Source organism: Sminthopsis crassicaudata, chromosome 1, assembly GCF_048593235.1.
Source record: "Sminthopsis crassicaudata isolate SCR6 chromosome 1, ASM4859323v1, whole genome shotgun sequence".
Taxonomy (NCBI): domain Eukaryota; kingdom Metazoa; phylum Chordata; class Mammalia; order Dasyuromorphia; family Dasyuridae; genus Sminthopsis; species Sminthopsis crassicaudata.
Window position 1 is genome coordinate 629,025,140 of NC_133617.1, and position 12,801 is coordinate 629,037,940.

The 12,801-nt window shown below is 35.0% G+C and overlaps 2 protein-coding genes across 3 annotated transcripts in view; one reads left to right on the top strand and one right to left on the bottom strand.

Moving 5' to 3' along the window:
* The window catches only part of KATNIP (katanin interacting protein), a 252,434-nt gene extending 250,132 nt beyond the window's left edge, over nt 1-2,302 (bottom strand). The window contains exon 1 of the mRNA XM_074282774.1: nt 2,257-2,302. Coding sequence (XP_074138875.1) covers nt 2,257-2,287 — 31 coding nt within the window. The 5' untranslated portion in view covers nt 2,288-2,302. The remainder of the gene's footprint in view (nt 1-2,256) is intronic.
* GTF3C1 (general transcription factor IIIC subunit 1) overlaps nt 1-12,801 on the top strand; it is a 130,465-nt gene that overhangs the window by 16,543 nt on the left and 101,121 nt on the right. The window contains exons 1-2 of one of the 2 annotated variants that reach the window (XM_074282773.1): nt 1,534-1,554; nt 4,698-4,907. In XM_074282773.1, coding sequence (XP_074138874.1) covers nt 4,780-4,907 — 128 coding nt within the window. In that variant the 5' untranslated portion in view covers nt 1,534-1,554; nt 4,698-4,779. Of the gene's footprint in view, nt 1-1,533; nt 1,555-4,697; nt 4,908-12,801 lie in introns of those variants that run through there. The other variant, XM_074282772.1, reaches the window with a different exon arrangement.

Below are 12,801 nucleotides of genomic sequence, written 5' to 3' on the forward strand. Positions count from 1 at the left end.
AGGCTTTCAATTCAATTTGAAGGAGTGAGATAGGGGGGTTGGGCAGAAATACCTAAGGCAAAGTGAATAGGAGCTAGGGGTTCCCATTCTTTCAGGCATTTTGAGAAAAATATACCAGTTTCCCCAATTTCCTATCTCTTCCTCCCTTTTTTTCTCAGGGAAAGGAATTATCAAATAACCATCCCACATATGCATCCCAAGAGTAAATCAAGATTGCTATACTTAGCAGATATAGTGCAGTAGGGTTTCCTAAAAATCCCTCAAACATAGCAGCAATAGTTATACAATTTTAACAATTTCTATCCCAAATCACAGTAATAGATGACCCAGTCAAGGTTTTAACAGTCATTCATCAGCTATTCCCAGATTCCCCCAAATTAGTCCAAAATACACTGGGAGCAGGGGCGATGGTCCCTCAAAAACAGCTCCCTGCTGAAGATGGGCAGAGACATTCAGCCCAGGGAGGGGGATGGGTGTGGTGTGGGGTGCTGACAATCAAAGTTGATCTAGGTCCCTGATATATCTGTAATTTGACCAAGATCTAGAAAAAACACAAATTTAACAAACAAAGGTTAGAATAGACTGATACAAAATGTGACCAGTATAAATTGGCCAGCAGCTTACTAGATTTTCTTCACAGGACTGGCAAACGGCTGACAGCCATTGTAGCTGACAGCTATAGTGTCAATGGATAAAACAGCAGTTCGGTTTCACAGACCACTGTTAATTGTCCTCTCATTAGTTAGAAACCTTAAAAACAAAAACAAAAACCCAAAACTTAATATTCAGACACAGTATCCAGTAACAGATAGATGACCAGGCTCAACTATTTAGGATATAATGATTACATATAACCATATTGGAAATAGCAAAATTTGAGATAATTGAAATATATTAACAGTTTCTTATTGAGCATTGCTCTGATCATAGAAATCACAGTCACAGGAGGAAAAAATGCAGGGACATAACTATAACATAACCTAAGCAATTAAAACTGATCCCTAAGTTCATACATAACCCAGTTTTACTTCCGATAATTGTCCCAATGGAACTTTAAAACTCCCAAACAATATTAACTACAAGCCCAAAAATTTTACCTACAATAACAAATCCCATTAACTAAAGTTTCGGGTAAATCCTAAACAGATATTTACTGTGACCTTATACTGATACAAATCAGTTTGCTTTAAAATATCCACTATATCAGAAACCCTTTAAATGATGGTCATCACCTCAAGATACAATCAATATTATCAAATAAAACTCCACATAAAAAGATTCCAAGTTCTTAAAAGTATTAAATTTTTAGAAATAACCCTTCCAAATTATAGATCACATTTATGACCGTATATTCCTTAACCAAGGAAACCATTGTGTATCAAAAGAAACAAATATTCAGTCAATTAATTTAAATCACAGTTTGCTCCTTTTAGCCAAGAACGAGGTGGCTACAACTTGATAAAAAATCGGCTGGAACACAGTTTAGGAGAAGGGAGGAGGAGAGGATTCCACATGGCTACCCTTCCCCCTCCAATGAGGCAGGGGGTAGGAAAGGTGAGCTAAACTGCACCCCTGGACAGAAGATTCCCTCCTGTTTTCTACTCAATTTTCCCCAACAGAAATCCTTCCATTAAAAACTTTCTTCTGTACTTAACTCTTCTCTTCCCTTAACTACATACTTTAAACAATTCTCAAACCTACAACACTCCATTGCTAAAGTAGCAGAAAGCACTGGGGGTTGGGGGGATAAATTTAAATTTCACCTTTGAAGACAACAGATCCTCTCCTGTTTCTCTCTCCCCCACCTCTTCTTTCTCTTCCCAACTATCTTCCCAGTACTTTCACTTCCTAAAATAAAATTTCACACAATTTCAGAATCGTCCTAAAATTCCTAATCAAATATTTTCTCCTGCCTGAGTTTCAATCAGATAAGATTTTGCAACAGGTTAAAAATCACAAGCAAATTTTATACTAAGCACATGTAACATTGAAATAATCAATTCTTAATCATTGTTCTTAAATCTTTAGCAGAGCTCTTTAACACAGAGACAAGTTATACAGAACACAGAATACAGACATAGACTGCACAATTACAACATTCAATAAGACAGTAACATCAAAACCAGAACCAGATGGTGTCTTAAAAAGACACCCAGATTTATACTCTAGAATACCAAGAATTGTGTCTTATTAGTCTGAGAATCCAGATGCTAGCACAGACAGAACAGATAAACATCTTAAAACATCTAGACTTACTCTCCAGTGGCCAAAATGGAATGTCCACCATCGGGTCATGATTGTGGCTGAAAACTGCTCTCTTTTCCATAGACTTTCCAGGCCAAGAACCCAGATCTCCAGCCGCCCTGAGGCCCAAGGCAGACCCAAAGGTCTCTAATCTCTAATCCTGTGCTCATTTTCTAATATCTCAATGGGAAGCCTCAAAAATGTAATGCCAGAGAAATTGAGGCAAGATAGAGATTAGAGAATTATAATATTTTATTTGAAAGGGAGAGATTTGCTGGGATCAAATTGATCCATGCTTTGGTCCCAGGGCTGAATGAGACTATCATCTCCAAGAATCCAGCAACCAAGTTCAGATACAAAGATTTTTATAGAGTAACAAGAACAATGACCTAATGGGGGGAGGCCCCTAGGATGGGGATGACATAATGGAGGGAGTACTGGAGATAGGGAGAGGCTCCTGATATTCTAATGATGTTTAAGATATAAGACCTTTATCCTATCAAACATTCTAATGATTAAGAGGGAATGGTTATGGCCTGAGGCAGAGTAACTGTGGTGGGACAATTAGGGAAACTGGGTCAGGACATTAAAAGGAAACTGATACAACACTATGAAAACACATCTTACTAACTTTATAGACTGTAAAACATTAGGAAAAATAGCTAGCATTTATATAATCCTTTAAAGTTTACAAAGTGCTTTTGATGTGGTATTAGTGGTGTGATAACTGAGGTGGGGAATCCCCTTTGGTTGGAGATGACACAGGTCCAATGGGAAAGAATTGTCTTTTATTAGCAGTCTGAGGCTAGGGCTTCCATTCATAATTGAATGAGAATCCCTCGATGTTGTCAATGCCCCCAGGCTTAGATTTCCAATTGAAAAGAGAGTACTTATTTTAGAATTTCTAGCCACTCAATAAGAATATCAGGCAAAGATCTCCAACTGAATGAGACCAGTTAACTGAGGCTAATCTTCAACTCAATAGAGGGTGCAATTAGTCCCCACCAAGATTTCTAACTGAATGAAACCACTTAAGAGATCCTTGTCTGGTAGAGGTATGCTTTTCCCAGGGGAGACCTTGAGACCCCGAATCTCCCTTTTACAAAGTAAAGGGGATATAGTTTCAGGGTTCACTCCTGTCACTTTCCTTATAATACTCTAGTAGAGTAGGTAATATAAATATTATTAATCCCTCTTTGGGGAAGCAGAGAGACAGATCAGAGAAGTAATTTGTCCATAGTCATACAGACACTACTAGGAGATTTCAACTTGAATCTTGTGAACCTGCAGTTCAATTCTCGTTCCACTACATTGTGCAGCTTCTCATCATAGTGCTAAAGTGCTAAAGTGATGGGAATGAATGATACTATAGTGAAAGTTACAAGCAAAAGAAAGAAGAATCTAAGAAAGCTTTTAAGGACAATGGAAGCCTGATAGTTGGGATACTGTGAGGGAAATTGAGGGAGTGTGAGGTTTAGAGAAGAAAAAAAGAAGGCTTAGCTTGGCCCAAAAATACTAATTTGAACCAAGGTGATCCAGAAATAAGGGAGAAACATTGAAGGCAGTTGAGAACTATTATACTCTAGATAGCTCTAGTGAGTTGGAGAGGGAATACATGACTCAACTAAATTAAACAAGCATTTATTTATGTAAATCACTGTGCTGGCTACTAGAATAGAGAGGTAGTTTTTGCTGGAGAAGACTTGCCTTTAAAAATGGTATGTACCTGAGACAACTCGGAAAATTGAATAATCTAAATTTATCATCTTTATTCAAATGACTCTTAGATCTTAAAATACAGAAGAGTCTCTTCTGAGTTTTATTACATATCTTCCACTTATCCTCTTATTATTGTTCACAGTCAGTATCTTAAGACAGCTCTCTTGTCTAGACTGTTTCACCACTTTAAGTTTCTAGTTGGCCATATAGCTGCCAATGGTTTTGTTCTTACCATGGTTATGGTCATGTCATCACCTTATCTTTCCCCTACTCAGTTCCACATTGATGTTCTCATTATGTACTAATTCCATTCCTAATATACATAGTCAACCAAATTGGTCTTTCCTATTCCTCATATATTATACTTTCTTCTCCATATCTTTTTATTAGACATTCCCATAGCCCATCTCGGGGTATACTTTTTCATTTTTGCTTGTCTCTCTTCCAAACTGAACTCAAGTACCTTCTACAGATAAGCCTTTCTGATTCCTCTAATTGTTCATGTCCTGCTTCCTTAAATGACCAAATTTATTTTGTACATATATATTTTATATAGATAAATGTCTGCATTGATAAAATGTAAATTTCTTGAGAATTCAAGGCCTGTTTTATCTTTGTCTTCCCTAGCAAGTAAATACAGAATGCTTATTGATTGGTCTGTTCTCCTTTGTAGAATCATTGAGAATTTGTTTCTTGAAAATCAGCATGATTTATTATTTGTGTTTTCATTTTAGGTATGAAGAAATTGACTTTGAAACTGGAATTCTGGAGTCAAGGAGAGATCCAGTCCCTTTAGAAGATGTTTATCCCATCCATATGATCTTGGACAATAAGGATGGCATACAGGGCTCATGTCAGTATTTTGATAAGAGGATAGATGTTACTGATCAGATTAGGACAGAATCTTTGGAGCCCCGTTGTACAGTAATTGAAGCTTATGAGAGGTAAGCTATGTAAGTTTGGGCAGTTTGCTCATTTTTGTTATGAGGAAGTTTTGACTTTGTGAATATATTTCAACATAAATCCTTGTGCCAGGTATCTAGTTGGCCAGTAATTCACTATTGGCTCAGTTTTTTTTAATAGTTCAATTTAGCAAATATTCAAGTAAATGTCGCAAATCTCCAATATACAGAGAGCTTTGTCTAATTTATAAGAATATAAGTCATTCCCCAATTGATAGATGCTCAAAGGATATGAACAGACATTTTTTCAATGAAGAAATCAAAACTATATGTAGTCATGAAAAAAAGCTCTCACTATTGATTAGAAATTAAAAGCAGAGGGCAGTTAGGTGGCGCAGTGCATAGAGCACCAGCCTTGAATTCAGGAAGACCCGAGTTCAAATATGGTCTCAGACACTTAATACTCCCTAGCTGTGTGACCCTGGGCAAGTCACTTAACCCCAGCCTCAAAAAAAAAAAAAAAGAAATGAAAAGCAAATTTTAAAACTTTGAGATATCTGTCAAATTGGCTAAAATAATAGAAGGGGAAAAATAACAAATGTTGGAGGGGATATGGAAAAATTGGAATAGGAATTGTGTTTGGGTTTTTGGGGTTTTTTAATTATAGCTTTTTATTGACGGAACATATTCATGGGTAATTTTTCAATATTTACCTTTGCAACCACTTCTGTTCCAACTTTTCCTTCCTTCTCTCCACCTCCTCCCCTAGATGGCAGCCAGTCTCATACATGTTAAACATATTAAAGGATATCTTAAATACAATATATGTGTATATATTCATACAGTTTTCTTGTTGCACAAGAAAAATCGGATTTAGAAAGGTAAAAATACAGGGAAGAAAAACAAAAATGCAAGCAAACAACAACAGAAAGAGTGTAGTGCTATGTTGTGGTCCATACTCATTTCCCAGTGTTCTTTTGCTGGGTGTAGCTGGTTCTGTTCATCATTGATCAATTGGAATTGAATTGGATCTTCTCATTGCTGAAGATAGTCACTTCCATCAGAATTAATCCTCATACAGTATCATTGTTGAAGTGTATAATGATCTCCTGGTTTTGCTCATTTCACTCAGCATCAGTTCATGTAAGTCTCTCCAAGCCTCTCTGTATTCATCCTGCTGGTCATTTCTTACACAACAATAATTTGGAATAGGAATTGTAAACTGCTTCAATTATTTAGAATTATGCTTAAAGAATTATAAAAGTGTTTATACTTTTTGACTTAGCAATAACACGATTAGGTTTGCGTCCCAAGAGAAAGAGAGAATCCATATGTTGTAAAACATTTCAAGCTGCTCTCTTTGTTATGATAAAGAACTGGAAACTTAGGGGGAGTGCATCAGTTGGATAATGACTAAACAAGTTGTGATATATGATACTGAAGAAATACAACTGTATCTGTAATACATAGAACAATGTATGTAGTAACAGCAATATTGTTCAAAAAGTAATTGTGAATGACCGTTATTTGTGTATTACAAATACTCAAATCATCTCTAAAGGACCTGGGAAGGAAGATTTTGTTCATCTCCAAAAAAAGAGCTAATAGAATTATACATAGTATGGTTTACACATATTTTTAAATCTACATCAAAAGGTGACCTTTTCTAGTGCAGTTGGGAAAGGAGAAAAGGAGGCAATTTGGAACTTAAAATGTATCCTCTGTAATTTGAATGCCATTACTGCTGCTCATGTTAATAGGGTGGCTGATATTATAGTTTCCTCAAACCCTAACTCTTTCAGTCTCCTGATGGTCCATTTTATATTTAGTTCTTTACTGATTTCTTTCATGTTTGCATAATTCTAATTCAGGAGTTGATCCTTTACCTTGCTGTAACTCTGATAACCCATAGTGACATGTTAGAGATCATAGGCTTCCTGAATAAACTAACTGCCTATCCTTTTGTGGTGGCCAGATACTGAGTTGCCCATGTTTCTTCTGCTATTAGTGTCAGTGACTTAAGGAGTATATAGCTAAGCACTGTCTCATTAAGACTAACATTGAACCCTAGGGGATACTTCTGTGCTCATTTCTTTTCTGACAGGCCAGGATTTAGATTCGTGTTTATAGAAGTTTGGTATGGCTTTCTTCATGATTGACCTTTGTTTGTCTGGCTATAACTCTATCCTATTCTTTTCTACATCATCCTCAGGTATCTAATCTGGTTCTGGCTTCTCTAGTTCAACTTTCTACTGGAGTATGTTTTCATAAAGCCATCTTTTTGTGTAGTTCTATAATAAACAGAAGAAATTCCTTCAGAATTTCAGATTTCTTTATCAGTTTACACATTTTCATAAGTATTTGTGGGATTTTTTGTGGGAAAGCTGGTTTTATGATGTAATAATTAAAAGTCCTAAGAAAGATTTTTAGTCAATAATTCAACAAGCATTTTTTAGTCAAGCTTGATTTTAATAGCTCCTTTCCCCCAATAGCACCTAGTTTTATTTATTGATTCAGTATTGTTGGGTTTTATTTTTGTTTTTATTTTGCTTTATTTCTTCATTTGTAGTTTCTGCTTTGATGTCTAACAAATCTTTAGGATCATGTAATTTAATCTTCAATTTTTAATTCTTCCTTCAAAAGTCCTTTTATTAAACATACTTTTTATTACATAATTGTTCATTAAGGATGGTTAGTATTTGTTTCTCTGCACATGTGAAATTTTCATACCCTAATACTTGATTAATTTTTGTAGATGTGCTATGTACAGTTGAGAACTTTTTTTTTAACAAGCATTTTTTAGGTACCCATAATGTACATGGCATTGGGGATACAAAGCCAAAAGTAAAAGAGTCCCTATCCTTGATGAACTTACATACTGTCATAAGTAATACATTCTATAAGCATATACAAAATAGATTCAAGACTTATTATGGGAAGTAAGAGAGGAACTAGCAGCTGGGGAGATCTGGGCCTTACTTTAGAGCTGAACTGTCATCTGGACCTTGAAGAATACTAAGAATTCCACAAGATAGAAATGAGGAAGGTGTATATTATTGACTTGATGTATGCAAAGACATAAAAACAAAAAATGGGATATTAAATTTGGGGAATAGATAATAGTTCACTATGTGTCTGGATCACAGAGTATCTAAAGAAGGGTAATATGAGATAAGTCTGAAAGATTATAGGTGGTCGAAGGCTTTAATGTTAGGCCAAAATAGGAGCCATTGAGGATTTTTTTTTTTTATTATTATTTTTATTATAGCTTTTTATTTACAAGATATATGTAATTTTTCAGCATTGACAATTGCAAAACCCTTTGTTCCAATTTTTCCCCTCCTTCCCCCAGATGGCAGGTAGACCAATACATGTTAAATATGTTAAAGTATATGTTAAATACAACATGTATAAGAAGAATCAAACTTTGAAATAATGTGCAATTAACCTGTGAAGGAAATAAAAAATGCAGGTGGACAAAAACAGAGGGATTGAAAATGCTATGTAGTGGTTCACACTTATTTCCTAGAGTTCTTTCGCTGAGTGTAGCCTGGTTCTATTCATTATTGAACAAATGGAATTGATTTGGTTCATCTCATTGTTGAAGAGAGCCACGTCCATCAGAATTGATCATCATATAGTATTGTTGTTGAAGTATATAATGATCTCCTGGTCCTGCTCATTTCATTCAGCAGCATTTCATATAAGTCTCTCCAGGCCTTTATGAAATCATCCTGTTGGTCATTTCATACAGAACAATAATATTCCATAATATTCATATATCACAATTTATTCAGCCATTCTCCAATTGAGGGACATCCACTCAGTTTCCGTTTCTGGCCACTGCAAAGAGGGCTGCCACAAACATCTTTGCACATACAGGTCCCTTTCCCTCTTTAAGATCATTGAGGATTTTTTAACAAGAGGAAGAGAGAGGAAAGGAGGGAGGGAGATAAGAGAGGAGAAGGGAGGAGGAAGAGAAGGAGGAGGAGGATTTTTCTAGCTATTCTCTTGTGCCAAACTGGTCATTACATTTATATATCATTTCATTGTTTTATTTTTTATATCTGCTGTGTGTGTGTGTGTGTGTGTGTGTGTGTGTGTGTGTGTGTGTGTGTGTGTGTGTGTGTGTATTTTTTTTCCCCCCTGGTTCTGTTAATTTCATTTTGGATAAGATCACAAAAGCATTTTTGGTGTTTCTCTGAATTCTTCATTTTTTTTATGGCTTGATAAACATATTTTAGTGCCATAAATTGATTCACCATTCTTCAATCAATTGGCACATCTGCTTGGTTTCTGCTTGAATGTTACCACAGAAAAAGTCCTCATATGAATATTTTTGCTATGAATATTTCTTTCTCTCTTTGATTTCTTTGTGGTCTATGACTTGATCAAAGGCTATGAACATTTTAGTCACATATTTAGCATAATTCCAAATTAGGTGTTCAGTAATGTACAACTCTTTAGGACCCCTTTGGGAATTTTCTTGACAAAGATACTAGAGTAGTTTGCCATTTCTTTTTTTTTTTTTTTTTTTTTTTTTTTTTTCAGACTATGAAAGACTTTATTTTTTTTTCTTTTTTTTAATTTTTTATTTTATTTTATAATTATAACATTTTTTGACAGTATATATGCATGGGTAATTTTTTACAACATTATCCCTTGCACTTACTTCTATTCAGATTTTTTCCCTTCCTCCCCCAACCCCCTCCCCCAGATGGCAAGCAGTCTTATATATGTTAAATATATTACAGTATAATTTAGATACAATATATGTGTGTAGAACCGAATTTTTTGTTGCACAGGAAGAATTGGATTCAGAAGGTAAAAATAACAGTTTACATTCATTTCCCAGTGTTCCTTTTCTGGATGTAGCTGGTTCTGTCCATCATTAATCAATTGGAATTGGATTAGCTCTTCTCTATGTTGAAGAAATCCACTTCCATCAGCATACATCCTCATACAGTATCATTGTTGAAGTGTATAATGATCTTCTGGTTCTGCTCGTTTCACTCAGCATCAGTTGATGTAAGTCTCTCCAAGCCTCTCTGTATTTCTCCTGTTGGTCATTTCTTATAGAACAATAATATTCCATAACATTCATATACCATAGTTTACCCAACCATTCTCCAATTGATGGACATCCATTCATCTTCCAGCTTCTAGCCACTATGAAAAGGGCTGCCACAAACATTTTGGCACATACAGGTCCCTTTCCCTTCTCTAGTAGTTCCTTGGGGTATAAGCCCAGTAGTAGTATGGCTGGGTCAAAGGGTATGCACATTTTGATAACTTTTTGTGCATAATTCCAGATTGCTCTCCAGAATGGTTGGATTCTTTCACAACTCCACCAACAATGCATCAGTGTCCCAGTTTTCCCACAGCCCCTCCAACATTCATCGTTATTTGTTCCTGTCATCTTAGCCAATCTGACAGGTGTGTAATGATACCTCAGAGTTGTCTTAATTTGCATTTCTCTGATCAATAGTGATTTGGAACACTCTTTCATATGAGTGGAAATAGTTTTAATTTCATCATCTGAAAATTGTCTGTTCATATCCTTTGACCATTTATCAATTGGAGAATGGCTTGATTTCTTATAAATTAAAGTCAATTCTCTGTATATTTTGGAGATGAGACCTTTATCAGAACCTTTAACTGTAAAAATTTTTTCCCAATTTGTTACTTCCCTTCTAATCTTGTTTGCATTAGTTTTGTTTGTGCAGAAACTTTTTAATTTGGTGTAATCAAAATGTTCTATTTTGTGATCAATAATGGTCTCTAGTTCTCCCTTGGACACAAACCCCTTCCTCCTCCACAAGTCTGAGAGGTAAACCATGCCATGTTCCTCCAATTTATTTATGATTTCGTTCTTTATGCCTAAATCTTGGACCCATTTTGATCTAATCTTAGTATGTGGTGTTAAATGTGGGTCCATGCCTAGTTTCTGCCATACTAATTTCCAGTTTTCCCAGCAGTTTTTGTCAAATAATGAATTCTTATCCCAAAATTTGGGATCTTTGGGTTTGTCAAAGATTAGATTGCTATTTTTATTCACTATCTTGTCCTGTGAACCTAACCTATGCCACTGATCAACTAGTCTATTTCTTAGCCAATACCAAATGGTTTTGGTGACTGTTGCTTTATAATATAGCTTTAAATCAGGTACACTTAGACCACCTTCCTCTGACTTTTTTTTCATTAGTTCCCTTGCAATTCTTGACCTTTTATTCTTCCATATGAATTTTGTTGTTATTTTTTCTAGGTCATTAAAAGAGTTTCTTGGGAGTCTGATTGGTATAGCACTAAATAAATAGATTAGTTTGGGGAGTATTGTCATCTTTATTATATTTGCTCGGCCTATCCAAGAACATTGAATGTCTTTCCAATTATTTAAATCTGACTTTATTTTTGTGGCAAGTGTTTTGTAATTTTGCTCATATAATTCCTGACTCTCCTTTGGTAGATATATTCCCAAATATTTGATACTATCGACTGTTATTTTGAATGGAATTTCTCTTTGTATCTCTTGCTGTTGGATTGTGTTGGTAATGTATAAAAATCCTGAGGATTTATGTGGATTTATTTTGTATCCTGCGACTTTGCTAAAATTCTGAATTATTTCTAATAGCTTTTTAGCAGAGTCTTTGGGGTTCTCTAAGTATACCATCATGTCATCTGCGAAAAGTGACAATTTGATTTCTTCATTTCCTACTCTAATTCCTTGGATCTCTTTCTCGGCTCTTATTGCCAAGGCTAGAGTTTCTAGTACTATATTGAATAGTAATGGTGATAGTGGGCAACCTTGTTTCACTCCTGATCTTACAGGGAAAGGTTCTAGTTTATCACCATTACATATGATGTTTACTGAAGGTTTTAAATATATGCTCCTTATTATTTTAAGGAATAGTCATTTATTCCTGTACTCTCAAGCGTTTTTAGTAGGAATGGATGTTGGATTTTATCAAATGCCTTTTCTGCATCTATTGAGATGATCATATGGTTTTTATTAATTTGATTATTAATATGGTCAATTATACTAATAGTTTTCCTAATATTAAACCAGCCCTGCATTCCTGGTATAAATCCCCCTTGGTCATAGTGTATTATCCTGGGGATGATTTTCTGAAGTCTTTTTGCTAATATCTTATTTAAGATTTTAGCATCAATATTCATTAAGGAAATTGGTCTATAGTTTTCTTTCTCAGTTTTCGATCTACCTGGTTTAGGTATCAGTACCATGTCTGTGTCATAGAAGGAATTTGGTAGGACTCCTTCAATCCCTATTTTTTCAAATAGTTTACATAGCATTGGAGTTAGTTGTTCTTTAAATGTTTAGTAGAATTCACCTGTAAATCCATCTGGTCCTGGGGACTTTTTCTTAGGAAGTTGGTTAATAACTTGGTCTATTTCTTTTTCTGAGATGGGACTATTTAGACTACTTACTTCTTCCTCTGTTAATCTGGGCAAGCTATATTTTTGAAGGTATTCTTCCATTTCATTTAAGTTATCGAATTTATCGGCATAAAGTTGAGCAAAGTAGCTCCTAACTATTGTTCTAATTTCCTCTTCATTAGTGGTGAGTTCACCCTTTTCATTTTCAAGACTATCAATTTGCTTTTTCTCTTTCCTTTTTTTAATCAGGTTTACTAAGGGTTTGTCTATTTTGTTGGTTTTTTCATAAAACCAACTCTTAGTTTTATTAATTAAATCAATAGTTTTTTTACTTTCAATTTTATTAATCTCACCTTTTATTTTTTGAATTTCAAATTTTGTGTTTGTCTGGGGGTTTTTAATTTGTTCCTTTTCTAGCAATTTTAGTTGTAAACCCAATTCGTTGGCCCTCTCTTTCTCTATTTTATGCAAGTAGGCCTGTAGAGATATAAAACTTCCCCTAATTACTGCTTTGGCTGTATCCCACCCATTTTGGTATGAT